The sequence below is a fragment of the Mesitornis unicolor genome, unplaced genomic scaffold (genome assembly GCF_000695765.1).
Source record: "Mesitornis unicolor isolate BGI_N332 unplaced genomic scaffold, ASM69576v1 scaffold31913, whole genome shotgun sequence".
Classification (NCBI taxonomy): domain Eukaryota; kingdom Metazoa; phylum Chordata; class Aves; order Mesitornithiformes; family Mesitornithidae; genus Mesitornis; species Mesitornis unicolor.
In genome coordinates, this window is record NW_010173192.1 from 36,863 (window position 1) to 59,313 (window position 22,451).

The window sequence follows — 22,451 nt, forward strand, 5'->3', positions numbered from 1 at the left end:
TTTCTGTCACCGCCTGTTACCCTCAGATTGAGCGCTATGGGGCAAGGACACATCTCTCTGAGTGCATGGGCTCACCCGCTTGAAGAGTGGTATGAAACCGGACCGAAAGATGGAGGGGAGAAAACAATTCCTCCCTCCCCACCCACAAATACCAGTAACCCCAGTTAACAAGAAGTTGTTTCTTACCTTGTCCAGTTACCCTGCCAGAGGGCACAGAACACCCTCATTCCATGGTGCATAGAATGGTAATAAATACCCTTTCTGAGCCAAGAAGCCAGGAAAGTGGTGAACATCCTCTTCGTCCGTAGGCTTTCCCTGTTGACACTGAAGAATCTTTTGGGAGTCTCCTCTTTCTAGAGTTTAGTGGCCTTGTAGTGAACCATCAGTGTCACCTTAAAGGCTATTACTGGATCTGACTCCACCACAAGCGAAGAGAAAGATAAACCAGGAAAATTAACCTATATAAACATATGCTGTACAAATAATTAAACACACGTGATGCTGCCTCCACTGGCAGGAGCAGAGAGCAACCTCTGCCATTCAGCAGCTACTGAGTTGGAGAAATATTCTCATCACATTGTCAAATCGTAACATGTACTCTTAGAAAAATGTTTATTCCTCATACATTTGTGTCATCAACTAAGGAGAGACTTAAGGAGAAAAAAACAGACTTACATTTTTCTTTTTTTCTCGAAAAGATATGATTAGTGAGATACATGTCCAGCTACACATTTATATTTCACTTAGCAGAGATGGTTTGTGAGTTACCTGGTGTTACAACCTTATTAGACTGAATCGTTTTCTTCTCCTTGTGACATTTATTTTACCAGTTTGCTGTGTGCTCCTCTGGTACAAAGAATATGAAGTATTCCTATAGGATTTGCATTAATTAACTGGAAAAAAGAGTGGCTATTCAGTTATCATTACATCATTTTAGTTAGTAGGGTGCTTTTAGAATGAATGACAGAAACCACTTAAATTGAAAAGCCTTTTTTTCCCCCTTCAGCGTATGGGGAAGGTGCTGATTAGAGTCAACCGCCGCATTCAGCACCACAGGCACCTTTCTGCCGAGGGAGGCTTTTGCAGCGATCGCCTTTTAAAGCCAGGAGCCCATCTCCACTAACAGCCTTGGAGACATCTGAATTGCAGCTGCAAGTCTTTAACTCATAGGTGTGTTGGTATTGTCAGCCAGCATTCCCCATGCTTGTGAGAAGCATTTATCAGCAAGAAATTAGTATCTGCTCTTCTGATGCTCTTCATTTCTGGGAAGATGAAATTCCTGCATGAAAAGCTGATGGTGCTTTACTTCTGCCTTATAATTGGCTCCCTGAGGCAAATGTACAGTCACGGTAACTACAAAGAAAAAACAGGGTATCCAAACGCAGAGCCCTTCCTCTGCTCACCTCAGAAACTGAGGCTGATGGAGGAGCCAAGTTAGGGAAAAAAAAGGTATATTGTTTTGTACTGAGCTTCATTTCCATGCATGTGTTAACGCTACTTTGAGCTATTTCAGTTATACTGTTTTCAAGTGCACATATCCAATAATCAAAGAAATTATGCTTGATGAAGTGCATGTCAAATCGTTTGTGCATGTAACCCCTCCTAAACTCTACATAAACTATTTTCATTACAATGCTTCAACATTTTTGTACTTCCTACCCACCTTACTTCTACTCCTCTACCCCTTGTGCCCTGCTCTTTCAATACAAATCCCCTTTTTCATCCTTCATTTAATTCAGCCACTCTTCTTTGCCATCTTCATTCAGCCATTTCTTTCTGTGTCTGAGCTGGATTTTCTCCTGTGAGCTCATCCCATGTAACAATTGTCTTGTTCACCTGTCCTGAACACCAGCACGTGTAAGTCCTTCTCCCAACAGCATAGCCCGTGTACTTCTCCCTCAAAGAAAGGAGACTCGGGACTGATGTACACACCTGAGTTTTGGCGGTCTAGGCCTTTCTGTTCTCCATTCAGGCTTCAAATAAGGTGACAACATCTTGCTTTGATTTCCTTGGCCACTCTGGTGGTCTTGCTTTTTCAAGCCCAAAATGGCAAATGCAGCAGAGACACACAATGCACGTAACAGCTGTGGAGCCCTGCTGCTGTACCCCGAGCCTGCCTCCCTCGGCCCCTCTGCATCACCCCTCTACGAGGTGACTGAAGCTCTCTCAGTTTACTTGAGACAGGGCCATAGTGAAAGCGCACACACAGCTCTGGCAGCTGAGCTTGACTCAGCGTAATTTAAAGTCACAAGTTGGAACTGATTAACTGACTATAAAATCAAAACCGTTTGGCTTTTTTAAACTGGAAAAACACAGAGTCTTTGAATCTTCCAAACTCTAAACTGCTCTGACAAGTTTTACATTTTTACATTTTTTGGCATTGCAAAGATTTCAATCAAGCTTTCACTTAAAGAAGTGCAGCTTCCTCATGGACCCTGACACGCTGTGTGAGACTGGTGCTGGAAAACCAAGCAGCCAGTTTTCCAGGACTAGTTAACTACTGCTAACTCAGTAGTAAGGAGCTTCCCTTCGTCACCACTTAGAGACCCTGAGTTCCTCCTTTCGGGGACAAATTATCGGCAGCTGTGCAAGTACCACAAATAAGAAATCTCATGAGCTTTATTTCTCTTTAGTTTTGTACGCAGTTGGGATCCAGTTAAACAAGGTCAATTTGCAATCCAATAAATGCTTTCTATGCAACAAGTATTTGGCGAATTCTCTCTACTGCAACACTTTCTACTAATAAAATGTTCATTAACTACCTAAGTATATTTTAAACAAGATTAATACAAAGCTAGGCCTTGAAATAGAAACCATCAGTAGAAGGATCTTATACTAAGAAAATTTGCAAACAGATACTTAAATCTGTATGGAGCAGAGACCTTGTATTTGAGTAGAACAACTAAAACAACCTGGGTTTGAGTCTACTGGAACTGCAGTTTAATCTCAAGAACCAGAATGACGTAATTGAAAAACACCACCAGAAGCTGAAGTTAGTTACAGTCCTGTGGTTAAACCACTGAATTAATAATAAAAACTCTTTAGGCAATGAAAAAAATACCACCGTGTGTTGTGTGTGTGAAAACAAATGGTTTTAACTTAAGTGCCATTGCCCCAGTTCGGTGAATATTCAAGTGGTGCAGCTTTTTGCCCTTCTCTGCAATGTGCTGTCAACTGTGTAATTTTTAGGCGTGGAAGATGCTTTTGAACCACTCTAGGTGCTCATCTGATCCAGTACACAGTTCTTCCTACAGCATTTTGATTTGAAGACTAAGGAAAGTTATCAGAAACAAATCAGTCCAAGGAAAAAACAGCAAATCACTTCTCAGAGCTCTTGCTTTAAAAAAAAACAAGCCAAACCAAAAAACGGGAATTTAGAATGTATTTCTCACCTTGTTACCAGATTACTTGGCCACTTCTAAACAAGGATTAAGGCAGTTACGAAGAAAGAAACAACTACTTCCTACATTTTTAGGATCACTGAAGTTCTAGGAGAACATTGGCACAAAAACTATATTACACATGTACATTCACTTGCAAATATTTTAATGTAGCTCCAAACATAAAAATGTTGGTAACTGTACAGAATTCTGTTAGATGTCAGGCCCAAGATACGGTTACTTGTATAAAAACGCCCCTCTGTCAAGGTATTTGCATTTTGTAAGGTCGTTTCTAGTGGGAAGGTCCCTGCCCACAGCCAGGGGTTAGAACTTGGTGATCTTCAAAGTCCCTTCCAACCCAAACCACGCTATGGTTCTATTTAGTGACATTGTTGGCCACTGACCCCTGCTATTGTCTACAATTTCAGTTGTTGCTCACATGTTTCGTAACAGTGAGGAAGTGGTGCAAAATCACCTGGAAGGGTCAGGAGGTAACTTCTTAATTCCAATTTTAGTGAAGATTGCCACTGAAAGATGGACATTTTACCTGCCTTTTTGTCTTTTTTTCTATCTACTGATGGAAACTACTGATGAGCTGTTGACTCGCTGAGAACATAAACGTCAGCAAATACAAGACTGCATTTTATATCAGAATCCTCTGCCTCTCACAAATGTACCATGGGGTTTACCCACAGCACCTAAAATAGATATGGGATCTGCTTATTGCTTAAAGATCTGCAAGAGTTAATAAAATTCAGAAGAGAGTATCCTCAGTAAGTACGCTATTTGAGATAAATACAGATAACAGCCATCATATCTAAGCTTCCCAATTTCAGCCTGTTTAAGTCCAAATACCATTTTCATGACACTACAAGCTTTATGACAAAATAACATATGGCACAGTAACTTCTCCAGCAAAGATACGTGGACAAGAAAGTATTTCAGAGTAAAATGTGACCAAGTGGAACGTTTCCTTGACCCAGATACAAACCTGGTTTGCTAAGGTCAGTCCCAGAAAAACCCAAGTACATTTTCTGTCCCTGCTTTTTAATTTAAAGCGTAGCTCTAGGAGACAGTGTAGGGCATTTGCCACTCTGTAAAGGGGATGGAATTTTGCAATTAATTTCTGTGGGTCAAAAAGCCCGGGCCCTGTAGTTACTGAAAATACCAAGATAGCAGTGTGCCAAGGAGCAAAGGAAATACAATGCCAAAGAAACGCTGAATTGAGCAACGGAGTTAGCAATGGTGATTAGCAAAATCTGTTCTTTTGTCTTGGCAAAGGATCAGCAACTCACAGGCTTCCTGAAGCGCAGGGCTTACTCACAGGAGCAGGGCTTACTCACAGGAGCAGTCCACGTCCAGCCCTGCCCCACCGCTGCCGTTGCAGCCATCTGATACCGGGGCACCGTCTCCCCCCACTGTCCCCTGGTCCACGCAGCAGCCGGACGGGCTCTGGCTGGGGCAGACCCGCGCGTTGTCGTCATCAGGATCGCAGCTGACAGGACACGTTTCTTCTGATGCCCCGTCGTGATGGGTGCCTCTGTCATCGGTCTCTGCTACCTCATCTCCCAAGCCGATGACATCATCCAGCTGCTGTTCTGCATCAGGCTTGGCTGCTGCCGAGATCTGTGCTTCTAAGTTTCTTGTGTTCTCTGTGTCTTCAAATTCCTGCTTCTTCTCTGCCATTTGCTTCTCCTTGGTGCTTAATTTGGCCTTTGCAGATTTCTTCATTTGTTTGTTGCGCATGTCTTCTTTGGAGAACCTCCAGTGAAACTACAGGTAAGAGATCCAGATGTTAAAGGCCATTAGAGACAATCTTACAGAGATGTTTGCTTTCCTGAGTGGAAATGTCTTTATTATTTAGTTCTAATTCGAAGACTAGTTTGCACAAAAAGACCTAAGATTAAACAAACTGCATGACTAAATCAGATGGCTTAAGATCATTTGTCCCTACACATAATATATCTACACGCAATAGATCCATTACAGAGAGAAAAGCAGCTGTGATGCATTCTGCCTCTGCTGTCTCACGCCTGGTGGGTTCCTCTCCACAGGCTGTGTCGCTGTCAAGGCCTACAGCGCCCTGGCAGCCAACCTGCGCTGCGTGCAAAGCCAGGATCTGCAGAGCTGCCCAAATGCAGACAGAGGAAGCAATCCTATGGCGTTATTCCAGTGTTTTTTCACCAGGTTAGCAGCAGAACTAACACTACATCCAAGACTAAATCCAAACAGTAAAATATGCTGAACCATTTGGATGAATGTTTTCTGATGAGAAAGCATGAAGCTGCCTCTTGCATTGCTCGCCACGAGACTTGCTAAAGCTGCCATCTTAGCAGACCTGTTTTAAATACTATTAAAAAAAAAAAGAGAGAACTTGCAGTACACTGAAATCTTGAAATCCTGACTCAAGAGATATAACATATATAGAGTCTGACAAATAGGTCACTAGTATATCTGCTTCATTTACCAAAAACCAAATGGACCTTCTCAAGGAAAACCAGACCATGTTCTGAGCCATCCTACACAAGTCTGCCTAGGACATGTGAATGCGCACAACCATGTCCTCAGCAGTGCCCATGCTGATGGAAACTCAAGGATGGGTTAGGAGGCAATGTCTGGATGGCATAAATAATCTCATCAGTGCATTCAGCACATTCAGCTGTGGTCCAAAAGCCATTTTTTTCCAGTGCAACCAGGTGCATGCCAAAGTTGGTCAAAAGAAGGACTCATGTTCATAAATTTTTGATCTAGTTATTCCTTAATCAAAAGCCATCCAAAACCTATTATGTTTATTAGATTACAAAGATGGAGCAATGCTCTTTCCGTCTGCCAGCCAGAAATTAATGTAAGAAGAAAATAAAATAAAACCACAACTGGTTTTCCCCAGGTTCTCTCTGGGTTTCACTTAAAGGAAGCTATCTTTCACTTAAATATCATTACAATTTAGTGAAAGAGGAAAGATAACATCTCAGTTCTAGAGCTCAACTGTTTTTAATACAGAGGCACATAATATTTTCCTCTTTGATTTCCAGAAGTGCTGCGCACCCACAGCTCCCCTTTAACTCAACGCTCCCTTTGATGGAAGGTAAGGTCAGGGCCCTAAATGCGATAAGGATCAAGCTGTAGGAGACTCTTGTGTTATGTGCAGATGTTTGTATCCTTAGTCAGGTATTTATGTTGTATTTCACAAAAATGCACACAGCCAGCTTCTGCTGAAATAAGCATCGCTTTTGTGAAAAGTGAATGAACACAATCACCTAATCACTGACTGAATAGTGCACTAATAAGAGTGCTTCTGTCTTACTGAAGAGAAAAATAAGTTGTACCACTCCTTGCATGTTTCCTTTTCTCTTCCTGTGGCTACACTGGACAGCAGCTGGTTGGTGTGCATAGATAGGATGGATCAGTTTCCAACACTGCAATGTCCTTTTAATCTTCTCAGCCTATTTCCCTCCTCCAAGGAGTTATCTATAAACATTTTAGACATGCTCTATCACCAGTTAAAAAAACCCTGAGAGCCTGTGACGTTGTACATGCAGAATATTCAGCAACTTAATCAAATGCTAGGTTTGGCATCTTCGATGTGATTCACAACCACCACTTAGAGATGTTGAACCAGTCTTCCATTTCTTTATAAAAACTATAATCAATGTACCCCATTTTTCCTTGAGCTTTGGTATGAAAATGTGCTGCAGTGATTTTGCCCTCAAAAATGTCTGTATATTTAATACTGCCAACGAGCAGACGTTTTGTTTTGTCAACCAGACATTGTTGAACAAGTTTTTATATCCCCAAATGAAAAAATTTAAACAAAGTTGTGAATCATCTGGATGGTATGCGTTTGTTATTGTAACACAAGAAATCAGTATCATACTAATTTCTCTATTTGAAGACATATAATCACTTATAGGTTCCCACTCCTTCCATTAAAACTGCACACAGTGGTAGATCATCATCCCAAGATCCCTTTAATCCTCAGAAAACAAAGGGATAAAATAAGGAAGATGGGCTTTGTAACACGTTCACAGAGTACACTGGGCTCCAGCTTTGCTAATGAGAGATGGTAAATCCTAAAACCAGTCGTGCTCCCAGCGGTTCTCAGTTCAAATACTGTCCTGGTCTCCACTGTATCTAAAAGACGACTTTCACAGAACCAGGCTCCTAAAAAGAGGGATTTATAGATTAAAATTATCTGTGATTATCTAAAATGTTGGACAGAATCACAGAATGGGTTGGGTTGGAAGAGACCTTAAAGCTCATCCAGTCCAACCCCCCTGCCGTGGGCAGGGACACCTCCCACCAGACCAGGTTGCCCAAAGCTCTGTCCAACCTGGCCTTGAACACAGATTAAATGCTTCTAGTGCTCAGCCCTGTTTAGCGTTTCCCATCTCCCCCTTTAGCTAAGACTTGGGAGGGCCTGGAGTGCACAACTCCTTCAGGTGCTCTTTGGCTGGCCAGCACTCCCTAAGTGCACAGTGCTAGAATGAGGACAAGGATGTATTAATTAGCAACCCTTCCATCATGTGGCTGCAGAGATCCTTTCTGTGCTTCACATGGCACTTCTGATCCCTTGCATACTGAAAGGGGAAGGCAAATTTGGGTACTATAGGAAGGTCAGCACTTTCTCAGTTTCCAGTCCTTATATTTCCCTCTCAGCTGTATGGCATGACAGGTTTGGGCAGGGGTTTCCACAGCGATGCATTTAAAAATGGAAACGGGAATACATATGTGTATCCACATACGTACATCATTAGATGTCAGCTACGTTCTCGGATAATTTAGCTGCACTCGGGGGGCTTTTTGGGGTTAAATTCTGGCAGAATTCATTAACATTCACACAACAGATAGAAATAGGAGCCAAGATCAGGCCTACATTGTGCTTGGCTCTACCAAAACATGCAGCAAGACAGAGAGAGCAATTTAAACAGAAGAGACAGGCAAGGCGTGAGAGAAAATAGCGTTGGTCCCACCTTGCAGGCAGTGAACATGGGCAGAGAATTTTAGGTCACGTATGGAGTCTTATGGACAGTTTATGTAAAGAGAAATCTATGTCTCTTCTGCTGCCGTGAAATAAAAGAGCATTTTTTGTTTCCTTCATTTGAACAGTTCAGTTCCTTCTGTCTTGCTACTGTATCACAGAAATTTTGAACAGGCCATTTTTACTTCTATGGGAAATCAATTACAATATTAAAACACCACCAACAAAAAAACCAAAGAAACCAGAAACTCAGGGTTATTTACCTTAGATTCTTTCTTCTTCGCTTTCTGGGGCAAAGAAGGTCTCTGAAGAAATACAATTTGCTTTGTAGATAAATTCCCCTCCCTGAAAAGAAACAAATGCACACTCCTGAGAATGAATTAAATTCACATCCAGCATCATTCAAAGTGAAAATCCATCTCAGTCACTTATTTCTGCAGGTCAAAGAAGAACAAAATGAAGAATGACCTAAACATCGCCTGTCCCCAGTGCCTTTGAGCAGCCTGGCATTTTGGGAGGAAAAAGAGCAACTGTTCAGCCTGATAGAGCCTGTGACATACTTTTGCTGAATGTTTTAGCATTAGTGTAAAACAGAAAAAAATGGAACAAAAAGCAAGAAAGCCAAGCGTCCCGGTGCCTGTGCGTAGCAGCGTCTTGCTGACATCGGATTGCTCCCTCCCTCCCTTGGCGCTGATCCGGATGGGGCCAGATGCTCCCTGCAGGTCTGCAGCACAGCCACAACCAAGGCCACCAGCAGACAGACTGGGTGGGTGCCCTCTGCACCATCAACCTGACCCGTGTTACTGAAGTTGCAAATGGGATATAGAAAGCCAGAAAAGAAAGGAAACCATATACACCTTTAAGAGACAGCGCTTACAAATCGTAATTGTGATTTTTTTATTCATTCCTATATTTAAACATATGAAAAACTTAAATACTGCTTTCCCCCAGCACAGATGGCCTTTATATTTTAGTTTTTTATGTGAAGGAGTAGTCTTCATCTAGAGCTCATAAAGAACTCTTTTAAGATAAAAAAATCATGACTGATTATAGTGGTGTATATATAAATATATTCCTGGCCAGTGAAAATTCAGAAAGTGCCATCTTCATGATTAACAAGCAGGATGGTTGCTTTTTACCACAGTTATGAAGAGTATTTTTAAAAGACTTGCATTTATATTTAAAAAATCAGGATATTAATAATAGCAAAGTAGACCGTAGAATGATTATCTATGCAAATAGGGTTACTGGAGTAATGATACACCAATTTCCCGTGGTTATTGGCTAGACTGTGTATACCAGCAGCATTAGACAGACACTGAAGAAGAATAAAATGACTTTTCTTCAGATAGGCAACATCTCAACTCTAAATGCTATCACAGGATCTGTCTTTGCTCTAAGAAGAGTTACTGGGAGAGATCCAGAGCAGGAATTTTACAATCAAGGAGGAGTTTGCAAAGAGGCAGAGACAATACCCAGAAAACACATGCAGAAACCACACTTGCACCTTGCAGTGTTTTGCCCACCAGACACACGCTTCCTGCCCCACATGGCCTGTGGTGCTCAGGAAACCCAGGGCTTGCAAGGGCAGCTGCTGTATGCGTGCAAGGAAATCCAAGCCAACTGCACGGAGAAGTGCTTCTACAGAGAGAAATGCTCGTTCAGACTCTGGTACTTGTACAGACTCTGGTGCTTCTAAAGCATCTTCCCTGGCCGAAAAGCAGCGCCCATCCCCTCCCTACCTGTTTGTCTTCACAATGGGAGTGGGAAGCACGCACGTCAGCTGCCAGCCGTACATGGCCAGGGAATTCAGCAGCGGGACATAATCCGTCTGCACTTCAACTCCCTAGGAAAGAGAAACCAACAGTTAGCATCATCACTTGAGTGTGATGTTTGGTTTGACACCAAAAAAACCCATCTATGAAAAAAATGTGGGTTTTCTGGGAGGGAGAAAGGGGTTTTGCACCGAAGTGGGTAATTTTTTATGTTCAGCTAGGCAGGAAGGAAAGTGTTCGAAAACATGAAACACAGGACCGATTGCCCATACATCCCAAATGGTTAAATTAATTTGTTTAAAATGGTAAACATCTGTGATCTTGTTTTTACACTGTCTGAGTCATCCATCTGGCTTTAGATGATTCCAGTTCTGAACAGAACAAATTAATTGTATTTTATCAATGATCTCCTCCCAAGCAAAGAAGATACTCAAGCAGTTAAAAAATGACAACGTTGCTTTGCTTGGATTCTGCTCTTGTCCAGGCTAGAGTAAATCCTGAAGATCTGTACTGAAATCAGTTGCCTTATTACTCTACCATGATGGATCAAAAGCAAAATAGCCAACAACAACAAAAATAAAATATAAGTACCCGTCTGTTCCTTTTATCCCTCCCCTCAAATACACATTGCTTCCTTGCTATTTTGAATCAGGAAATCTGTGGGCGAGACCAAAAACGTTGTGCCTTTCAGTGCAGAAGTCTGGCTCCAGCCACAGACCTACCCAGCAGAGCTTTCCTAATTCTCTTTCTCCGAAATGGCAAACCCTGTAATTCGCACGGAAAGAACCACTGGGGCTTTCAACAAAGGTTGTCCAGCGAGGTGTCTAATTGCCAAGACTTCCAGTGATGTAACAAATAGGTGCAAGAGCGTATTTACCAGTTTTGAATTTTAATAAACACAAAGCAGGCAAATGGTAACTACCAGTCTCTACAAATCTAGCTCTATTCCTTTGGAGTAACAATCCTATTTTCCCAAAAGCTCAGGCACTGACACTGGTTTCATGTGCGTACCAGGAGCTTTAACTGCCAATTCTTAACACTGGGACAAGGCACAATAGTTCTCCAGCTCCAAAAAATCCATTTGTTCCGTAGTAATAAAACAGTCATTTGATCAGAACTAATCCAAATCCTGCTGTACTTACCTCAAGGTATTTTAGTCAATTCCAATCTCAGCTATTCCTTTCTTCTAACGAGTATAATTTAGGTCACTTGATATCTTCATAACTGAATGCCTGCCTGACTGTACCTATTAAAAACCTGATCATGACTACAAATGCAAATAGCTGAAGCAGCTGTATCCCTCCTGCTTAAAAAAGAAGAACGAAAACCCTACCCCAGAAAGTGCATACAAGGGAACACTCTGCTAATGAGAATTATGATTTCTGTGCATGCAGAAGCTTTCAGGGACTTACACAGATAGTTACTTTACTACATCACCATGTACCGACCAAAGTTGCTAATTCCAGGGTAAGAAAGAGATGCCTTCAAGAGGGGAGCAATACCATGTGGCCTCTGAAGCATTCATACAGTTGTAACTGTGGCAGATTTGGTCTCTTCAGACTCCCACTTCTCTCCTTGCTCGTCTCGTGCTTTATACCCACTGTAAGATGGTGCTTCCACCCCCTTTCCAGTTTTTAAAATTAAGTGTTCAAGGGTAACGCAAACACAATGACCTATCTAGATGCCTTTAAGAGCTCATGTCACAGGAAAACAGATTAATATCACACTGAGATTTATGAGATTGGTCAACAGTGCCTTCCAAAAACAAAGATGAAAATATGCACCATGAGCATTGAGAGTAAGGTCAGAGCATCCGTGATTGCAAGCCCACCTCAGACCTGGAAGGACACGTAAAAGGATCTGACCAAAACATCCCCTCCATCAAACAGCATTTGTAGAGGAAAAACCAGAAGGAGCTCACTCATTTAGAAGGTGGAAGACGAGCAGGTCAGGAAAGGCTGGCAAGGCAGACCTTGTTTGTGCCCCAAGCCAGCAGAGGATTTCCATTTTGACTGCATCGCCTAAGGTTGGTGATTAGCGAGGAGAACCTTCTCCTTGCATCAGGATGTGCAACGAATGTCAAAAATCAGAGGGAGATTACAGCAATGAGGAAGGACATCAAGACCACGCAGAGCTCATTTGGCTGCTGCAGAAGCCAAATTATTTCAGGGACGCACCGTCACTCCTGCCACAGCGTGCTGTCCCTGCAGGCTCTGAGTGGCGAGCCATGGCTGGCTTTGGACCTGTCTGACCTGTCAGGACTAAGCATCATCTGCAGCAGATGATGCTGTATTTCCCAATCCCAGTGGGGAGAAGGGAAAAGAGCAGGTAAAGCACATTGAAAACTTGGAAGTTATCAGAAATTAAATTTAAGATTAAAGTCAATTAAGCCTAAAGAAAATTAAAAAAAAAGTCTGGAAATGTAGAAAGCTCTGTTGAAAGTGTGCTGTACAACTGTAACAAAAAGGTGACCTCTGATTTTTCCTATGTGCTGGTACCTGATGGCACAAGTCTGCATGTCAGGCTGTTTGGGGGAAGGAAGGGTACACACGATGCAGAGATGCACAGCCCTCACATGCTCCTTCAACAACCTCCCACCGACGCTGCATGGCGCTTTGCTGGAGTCAGACACTGCACCTCTTCCCTGGGGGAATAAACTCCCACTAATAACTGGCTGCATTTGAAGATGATAGACAAGAAAGAGTCGCTCCTGAATAAACTGGTGTAATTCATGCACGTTTCAAGCTCCTTACTTGCAAATACAGATAATTGAAGATTTCTTGAAGACCACAAGAAATGACTTCTCCCTCCCCCTCCTGAATCACGGCTGTAATCCTATCCCACAACTGGAATTTGTGTGCCAGCAGGAGTCACAGTTATGCAGACCTTTAATTGGTGTCATATTAAATGCTTTCCAAAGCAAAAAAACCAAACGATACGCTGGAGGACGGGTGCAGAGGAAAAGAGTCATCTTGTATTCATTTTATATTTATGCAATAATTAAAATTATTTTATCTTCTATTATTTGAGACAAGGGCAATAAAATTTCAAATGTATAGTTTCATAAGACAAAATTGCAATGCTCTACCTAGCAAATATTGGATTTGAACACCAGCAGAAGTAGAAAGTATGTGCCAGAGCTCTGCTGAAAAAAGAAGTGTTCAAATAATGCGTCTCAAACTGGGAGACATTTCATTCAGTGAAAGGGTGGAAAAATTTTAATTAACTTGCTTCCCACTCTCCTGTGGATGATAAGTAATCTCTGATCACACCTTGAGTGTCAAGAAGCCAGAGCGTATTGAGCTCGGTTTTTCCCTTGACTTGCATCACATGAAAAGAATTCATTTTATTTTAGTTGCACTGTTTGTTTTCAGCATTTTCTCCTTTCACAGTTGTTCTGCTCATTAGAAAAAGAAAAAAAAGATTAAAAAAATGATAACGATAATATCTAGGGCAAGCCACACAAACAACTGCATTAACAATTTTTCTTTTCTTTTTACCCCCTACTGCGGCAATTTTAACCACAGCAAGATAATAAACACGACAACTACTAAGCTCTTGTGAGACAGAAAGTTCTTTAGAAATCGTTCTTTCCTGGGCTAAGTGAATGTGATTTACTTAGAAGACAGCTACGGATTGTCACAATTTAATATTTTTTCCAACATGGATTAAAAAGTGGAAGATTGAAAATGCCGTTAAATAAATCTTAATAAAACCTTTATCAGCAAATCCTGACAGACCGCGTACTAAGATCTACAGACAGATGGCAAAGAGAATGGGAAGTAAAAAACAGGAGTTGCTTTCAAAGTGCAACCTACTGCTTGGCGGGGGAACAGGCAGCGCATTCAAACCCAGCTCCTTCCAAAAAAAAATCACGGGGAGAGCCCATGAGGGGGTAACGTGCACCCCCAGCCAGGGCTGGTAACCAGTCCCCACTGCTGCCAAAGCCAGCGCTTCCTCCTAGGGCACCAAGGGGAGGATGAGGGAACAGCAAAGGCAGGACCTGCACCTTAGTGGAAAAGAGGGAAAATAAAATGAGATAAATTGATTATATGGGCTGTGCGAGAATGACCCAGTAAGCGATGCTGCAAATGTTTTATGCTTGTGCTAACACCGCCAACAAGGAGACTAAATCCAAGCTCTAAATTTGTGAGTTATTTCCCTTTTTCCTTTTCATACTTCTTCCAAAAGGTAATTTCTGCAAACAATGTAGCATTATCGATCCATTAAAAACACTTATTGGAAGCAAAAGAGAAGTTTCACAACTGTCTCAGCAAGAAAAGCTGGGTGTGCTCCTCTAGTATCGAGCTGCTCCTAAATCTCAGTGTTTAATACACCAACAGCACCTTGCTAGCAGACGCTCGCTATTCGTCCATCAGCTGTACAGCAAAGGGACGTGGGGTGGCTTCTACACCCTTAGAAACCATCAGTAGCTTTTGGCAGCTGATGGGTCACTGACCAACACCGACTAACTACTAAATTGGGACCTTAGTGGAGAGTTAATAGATAAAAATAATAAATAAATCCACAGACAGGCCTTTGTCTCACTATTCTGGGCATATGTAATTTAGACTTATGTATGATTACTTAATATATGTGAATTCATGTACTGTGAAATATATTTGAGAATATAATAAGGCCGTAACACTATATGAAGTAACATCCTGTTAAGACCGTTTTTCTGAAATATAGATGTAACCAGTCCCGATTTCAACACACACACAGGCTGCTGAGTAGCATTCATATCTGACTCCACATCTAGGGTAAGACAAGAAACAACAACAAACCCTCCTGTGCCCACAAAGCCCACTTCTCTCAGTGACTTGTGCGGATGCAAATCCTACTTTCTTGCATATGTAGAAACTACCAAAACCGTCTGAGTGCTCCTGATGTTGCCTGCACTCGTAACAGAGAAGCACATTTGTGCAGCAACACGATTTTGCATTTCTAGAAGCACAGGATAGGTAGCAAAAGCTGCACAAGGTCAATGTGTCGACAGGGAGGGTTCTCCAGAAAGGAAGCACAGAGGCACCTTATGAAATATGTTAAACTTACATTGCACAGGCAACACACACACGATAGGACAACTCCACATAACTGGCCATGGAGCACATGAAATATACGTGGCCTAGCAACGTATCCATAGATTTTCTTAAATAACTCTCCCATTTTTAGTCTCCCCAATACCTGCAACACTTGTGCTCTGTATCTTTAGGTGATCACTGACTTTTATGTTTGTCCATCAACCTTTTTTGGAAGAAAAATCCAAACAAAAAACAACATAGAAAAACACTATCTGAGAACTCGAGTACTCCAGAGTGTCTCATCACACACAGCTCAATCATCTTCATACAGCTTCCCCAGTGTCATTTCCTTCAGTTATCATTTGTTCTCAAACAAGATCTGGCTTTTGCAAAAAGGCTTTGTGCGCCACTCCACCATCATGGAACTAATAATCTATTTCCACACGAGAAATGCAGCTGAAGCACAGACACGGGATGCTTATGCCATTTATGGGGTCCCAGCACCTGCTCCCCATGTGCTTCAAAATGCGGAGGCTCCTCCCAAACCTGCCCGGCAGCAGCACAGGGTCAAAGAGGTACATTAGCCAGGGCACTGTTGCATGGCTAAAGGTGACCTGCTGGGGAAAAGTGCGGTTCTTTAAGACAGGACTGAAATGTTTCTTCTCAGCATGTTCTTTAGTGGAAAGTTTCGATTTTTTTCCTGAAAGATTTTATGGGTGAGCGGAGAACTAATTCTTACCTCTGATCTTGTCACAAACCTAAGCAAACCGTGACAGATAGGAAGTGATTTTTTAAATTCAGGCTGTTTTAAATAATTTGCTTTTTTGCCTGTTTAGTTCAAGGGCCCTTTACCTATGTGGAAGAAGCGTTCATTTTGTTAGACATTCAATACCGCAAGTACCAAGAAACTTCCAAAACTATATTGCTAGATTTTATTACTAAATTTATCAACAAAAAGAAAGATTAGCCTGTGCATTTAAATCCTTTATAGAGCATATGTCTGCTGACTTCAGTAGACAAATATATACATACATATGCTGCTTTTGTATCTCACATAAAAGAACCAAGAACTTGTTGAAGATAACAGGCTCCTGCAGGTTTTTGTTCAGCTTTTCTTGAAAAGCAAAAACGGTCAAAATGGTGAAATATTACACCCAGACAACGTGTACGTCCTTTGGGTGGTAAAGGGTCATGCGCACAACTGCATTTCGTGCCCACTGCCATCAGCTCCTTTGCTGACCTGGTCATGGCTTTCTCCCATGGCTGGAGATAGTAGAACACAGCTTAACTGACATACAACCTAAATCGGATTTACAGACAAATCAAATCCTCATTTCCAGGGAATTTGTTTCAAGGCTTACATCAAGGCAACTTGCAACCTAGGCTCAGCAGAGATAATTTTTTAAATCTTTTGGTATGTGGCACTTTAAAAGGTTTACCATGTCTGCAGCAGACACTGACCCCATTCAGTTCTGCCAGGGAAATGGCAACACCATGATCTATTTGAGACTTTAATTCATGTCAGTACACCAAAAACATGATATAGCAGAAAATAAAAAAAAAAGTGATGAAACGCCAGCTGAAGATTTTCAATGAGAAAATACCTGTAAATTAAGGACAGTATTTTCAGAATGAACAGGGCCTCAAAAGCAGAACAATGCAGAAATGTAAAATAAACATTACAGCACTCAACTTTAAAGACAGTATGAGCTATTTTGTCATGAGTAATGGGGAAGAGAAGGTGACAGATTAGAGTTGGGGAGAGGGAAATCATGCAGGCTCTGATTAATCAGAACTGTCTACCCACATTTGCCTACACAAGCAGAATTAAAACCATCCAACAAGTTTTGGTGCCAGACCTCAGAGACTGTGGTGGAAATAATGCGCCTTGACATTTTTAGAGTTAAAGTGATAGGGAGGAGAGCAGCGTTTTACCATTAGAAGTCCTGTGGTCATTTGCAGAGGATGCCACAGCTCTGCTTTGAGAAGAAAGAGTTAAATTACTCAGAGCTATTACATCCTGTCGGCTGCTTGGCGGGACCACATACTGTGACAGCTGCGAGCTTTACATCCTCTGCAAACTGACATTTTACACACACACTGAGTGCATCACACTGTTCAGCTTGTTTTCTCTATTAGCCCTAGCAATTACAAAGGCAGCACTTTCCCTGCTAGAGGTGTGCCAACCCCTCTCTTTTGCCTTTATGGTTAAACAGCAGAACTTCACCTTTTCATTTAGAAAGGTTCCTTTTTATTAGTAAGAGCATAAATACATGCTACATGTCTTCCTTTTTAAAAGAGCTTTCTTCTCTCATGGCTGGGATTCTTTTGTTTGTTCCTTCTTCTTAATTGGGATGCAGCACAATAAATTTACATTCAGTTCAGACTGCATCTGAATAAGTCCATAGCTCATCCAGATAATCAAATCTGATACAAATTTTAAATAAGGATCCATTATACACATTTATGTCATGCTGCCTATCAATGCTTCTTCCACTGCCTTGGTACAAATGAAAATGACAAATGGAAAAGGTTAATCTAGATCAGAGCTGAACCTATATAAAAAAAATAAGAAAGTCTACATTAATGAGTCATTCCACTGCTCTATAATTATCTCTGTGATAATTACACTTTGAAGTGCTCATAATAGAAACAAAGTCTTTACTGACTTTTGGACATCTTCTGTCACTACTGAGCTCTGTCTCCTTCCCTCTACATCCCTCATTTTACAGTCCCTTCTTCTGCCACGGCATTATTCCACGTTTATGGTAAATAAAGGTGAATTCTGACAGGGTTTAACAGAGAGATGGCTTGGTCTTCTGGGTACAACACTGGGCAAGTGCCTACAGATCCCCCAACTTCCAGTCTGCCTTCCATTCATTTCATGACTTTACCTACCTATGCCTATTATGTCTCAGAAAGCATGAGGCATAAAATATCCAGGAAGTTATTTAAATGTCAGGAGAAGAAAACAGAGGTGGTCAGCTCTGCTCTTCCTTTAAATGGGTAAGACCTTCACAAAAGTTCCCCAATGCCTCCACCTCCTTCCTTCAGCAGGCCTTTTCTTCTCCATATTCTTCCACTTTCAGGTTGGTGGGTAGGACGTTCATAATATCCCCAAAAGAGGGGCACTTGTTCTCAGAAGAACAAACACTCAGCATCCAAATTTTAAATTACAGCAGAGAATAATCTGATTTTACTGACAAGCTGTGTATATGCTATCAGTCAGTTTCTGAAATCACACATACCAAATCTCCTATCTGGAACATGAGATCCTCCATGTTAGCCCTCACACAGACATGGTGTACAGCATCTCTTGACACACCAGATGGCACTGGGAGGTTCATTCCTTAATCTGTGGACCAGATGCGTCTACAGATTGAAACTGCTAGACTTAGAGGCAGATGATACTCCACCTACCAGGGCTCTAATACTTCCAAGGGGTCCTGCTAGAAGATACTCACTAAAAAATGCACTCCTGATCTGAATTAAAATGCTTGTATAAACTTAGAGATAGATAAGGTAAAAAACCAACATCGCTTCCACCTGAACCCTTCTAACTTCTTGAAGCTGCAGCATTGTCCAGAAAGGAGTTCCACAGATCTGCTGCTGCTGCATAAAGAATGACCTGAATTATCTCTTTTTCATTTGTTTTGCACCTAGCCCTGACTAGGGCCATTTAACAACCTTAGTTCTTACACTGGAAGAGATGGCAAACAGTCAATCCCTATTTACACACCTCCCATGATTCAGAAAACCTCTACCTACGCCACTCCCTACAGCTCTTCTCTTTTCCAGGCTGAAAGGATGCACCACGTAAATGGTAATATGGAAGCTGACTGTATCATTGAGCATCCTCACTGCTCTTCTCTGAACATTTACAGTGCTAACATAATCTTCTGAAACAAGGGGCTGTCGAACCACTACAGCAGTACATAGCAGTATATGCTTGCTGTTTCACCCTCTACCCTTTCCTAACAGTTTTTAACATATGGTTAACGTTAAAGCTTCTTAACATTTGCCTTCTTGATCAGCACTGACCTAATGCACTCGTGGAACCATCTGTCATTATCCCAAAACCTTGTGGTGAGTGGCAACACCACAATTTGACCCTAAAAATGAACAAGAATGCACAGTCAAGCTTGTAGTAACTGGAACAACGTTAAATGTAATACAGGAATTGTTTGTTCAGATGAGCATTAGCACAAGAAAAACTGCCATTAACACATTACAGTGCTCTTCAAGAAGATACTAGCAATTATTGTATGGCCATTTCTTGCTACACTACAAAGTAATCATGTAATAACCAAACTCTTAATCCCAGTCTCCTGGAATTTTACACATTTAGTCTAGCATCTGTCCCGTTTTCCCTTAATCCATCCTTTTGGAACGTGTGTGCCTTGCTTGTCTGTTTCAGGATTTTGCACAATTTACAATATACTCCAAGTGAAAAGATCAGGCATTGCTTTTATAGATACATAACAACTACTTCTGGAAAACCAGAGTAATCAAATAAAACAACAACAACAAAACTTCCAAGAGTTACACAACGGTATCTTCTTTTACCCATGATCTTTTTGCTTCAAGTCGCACAGAATTTTAAGCCCAGCTTTTCAAACACCTAGCTATGTATGAAATTTGCTGTGGAAGATCAGTACTGATCTTTGAAATTTGAATTTCTACTCATCTGAGTGTGCACTTGGATCAGCAAAGAGGCAATCTAATGATGCAAGTGGCTTGTTTATAGGGACCTATCCAGAATATACAGTACTTTCAGCGTATGAAGGAGCTCAGACAGAGCCATTGCAGTTACCTGTGCACTCCTACTGCAGCTAAGCCTACCTAAAGGGCCACCGCCTTTAGAAGTGCGATGCTACAGTGACTTGTGTGATCAAGTTGCCCTGACAACCAATGGAGATCCTCTTTACAGCTAATCTAGCAGATATCTGTATTTTTGGGACAGATAGCCCTAAGGTTCGTGGCTTGCCATCACTCACATTTCCTACCTGCCTTCTCCCCCAGTAAAGCACAGAGATTATCAAAATCAAAAGCACATCGTACAAACCTAGAGTGTGGTTAACTGACATTACTGTTATGTTGCATTCCCGGTGCTGCCTGTCTGGTACTGCTGAAGCACAGATCAGTAACGTGAGACTCTGTCTGACAGGCTTTAAGTGTTTGTACGAAAAAATCAAAGAAGAGAAACTGCACACATACCTTCAGGACAGTCCACTGCTCTACAACAATTGCGTCATAGCCCGGCATGGTTTTACTGTCTTCCACAGCAACATCTTCAAAGAGAAATACTCCATCCATTGTCCCATGTAGAGACTCTGTGAAAACACAGGGTTATTTATTAGTAACAAATTATTCCAAGGATGTTAATAAAAATGTGCATGGGCCTTCCTGTGATAGTTCAGCTCCAGTAAATGAGTGAGACTAATATCTCTAGCAGGTTTTTTTGTGCAGTCCTACTCTCTAATAGCAAACCTCACTGTCTACTCTTAGTCTAGAGTTTTTCCTCAAAAGACACAGCTGTCCTATAAAATTCAGTCCTGAGTTCAGCAATACTGCTCACCTTCTTTAAGCTACACACACACTTTGAGGGCTAAAGACCATGTATTATGTCAACTTTTCGAGGGTTTTTGAAGGTACACTGATATTAATGACTATACCCATTCATTCACACAAGTCAGAACCCTACATATGGATCAGTCATTCAAGTTACAATGATCTGCATGGACTAAGGATGATCTGGCATATCTGAACAGTGTGAAAGTAAAGATATATTCATAACTATTTAATAAATTTATGAAGGCATTTTGACCATCTGGTTTAGTGACTCTCTATTTGCATTTGCATTCCCAGCACGTTCAGCCTCTTATTCAGACAACACATACTAATAAAGTTACTTGAGCAGCACTTCTTCCTTCAACTTAGCCGTATGCTCCATAACCAGTAATCACTCTCATACACAAGAACTCAAGTTTTGTCAGCTCCATGACAGAACACAATCAGAACAACTTAAAAAAAACCACTTACCTGAGCTAAAATAAGCAAAATTATGAAGCAATAGAATTATATTTAGAAAAACTGTAAATAAGCAGTCCTGTTCTCTTTATGAACACAGAAAACTCCTCTCAAGTTGTCAGAAAGTGTGTTTTTCAGCCTTTCTAGTTTAAATAATACATTTACCCTGTATGACTGATTATAAAGACCTTGCCCATCCCCTCCTCAACTGTTGTATTTTGCATGGTAGTTTCTTTACATTTTTAGGAAAACTATGTTCCTTGCACTGGTATGATACATGGTTTTGAAATGCAGCCACACATCCCAAACCAAAGGTACCTGAACTGACAGGAGACTCTTTGGGATAAGCCTGCTTAGCTTTTTCATCAGGTCCTCCTGCTTTCCCTGGTGGATGTTAGGAGGTCAAGCAATGCCAGCAGGAAGGCACTGCTGCTTCCAAGGAAAAACATGTATCAAACTCAGAACCAATTTTCACAAAGGAGGCAGTGAAGAGGATTAAGAGGCTTCTTACCTCTTGCAGACACAATCTCAGTCAAAATCTTCTGATGTCATTATACAAACTAAATTCAATTTATTATCTGGAAATAATAAATTTGTTGTGGACAAAGCCCACCAAACTCAAGCCCAAGCTCAAACCAGACTCCTACCGTTGGAGGCTTACACCTACAAACAAACTGTAGCAAGGCTGCTGCTGTAAGTGTCAAGCATTTGCACACCCTCCTGCTTCTATTTGCACAATCCACTGCTTTCTCTTGTGCAGTTTCAATCAAGTTTAAGTTGTAAGTGAGCAGATGTAAATACTTGTGTCTAAACTAATACAGCATATTTTTTTTAGTTCCGTTTTGAAGGAAAAAAAGTTGTAAACCACTTACTAGGGACTCTCCTGAGGATTCTGTTGGGAGACTCAAAGAAGTAGAAAAATACACTGTGTACTTTCTCACTGACAGTCTCCCCAGGCAGGTTTCCTGTAACGCTGTTTAGAATAAAGATACGACGACTCCTCAGCACTACAGCAAGCCAGTGTTACACGTTGCTCCAAGGAGGATGAGCTGGACTACAAAGCAGTAACTCCTGTCATCCAGACAGATTTCTCATCCAAGTGACCAGGCCAGACCACTAAGTAGCTGGGTTACAGATTAGAAAACATAGGGAGAACAAGCTTGCCACATACAAATGGGTAGAAGATTTAATTATCAATTTCATTGAGAAATGGCACTTTGTTAGATCCTGCATTTCAAAGCGGGAACCAACTTGACTTCTGTGC

At 41.4% G+C, this 22,451-nt stretch overlaps 1 protein-coding gene across 1 annotated transcript in view; it reads right to left on the minus strand.

The window, feature by feature from the left end:
• Window positions 1–4,715: 4,715 nt before the first annotated feature.
• RFTN1 (raftlin, lipid raft linker 1) overlaps window positions 4,716–22,451 on the minus strand; it is a gene marked incomplete at its 5' end in the record, with an annotated part of 55,418 nt that continues 37,682 nt past the window's right edge. Inside the window, 4 exons of the mRNA XM_010180636.1 lie at window positions 4,716–5,153; window positions 8,622–8,703; window positions 10,101–10,204; window positions 20,375–20,490. Coding sequence (XP_010178938.1) covers window positions 4,716–5,153; window positions 8,622–8,703; window positions 10,101–10,204; window positions 20,375–20,490 — 740 coding nt within the window. The remainder of the gene's footprint in view (window positions 5,154–8,621; window positions 8,704–10,100; window positions 10,205–20,374; window positions 20,491–22,451) is intronic.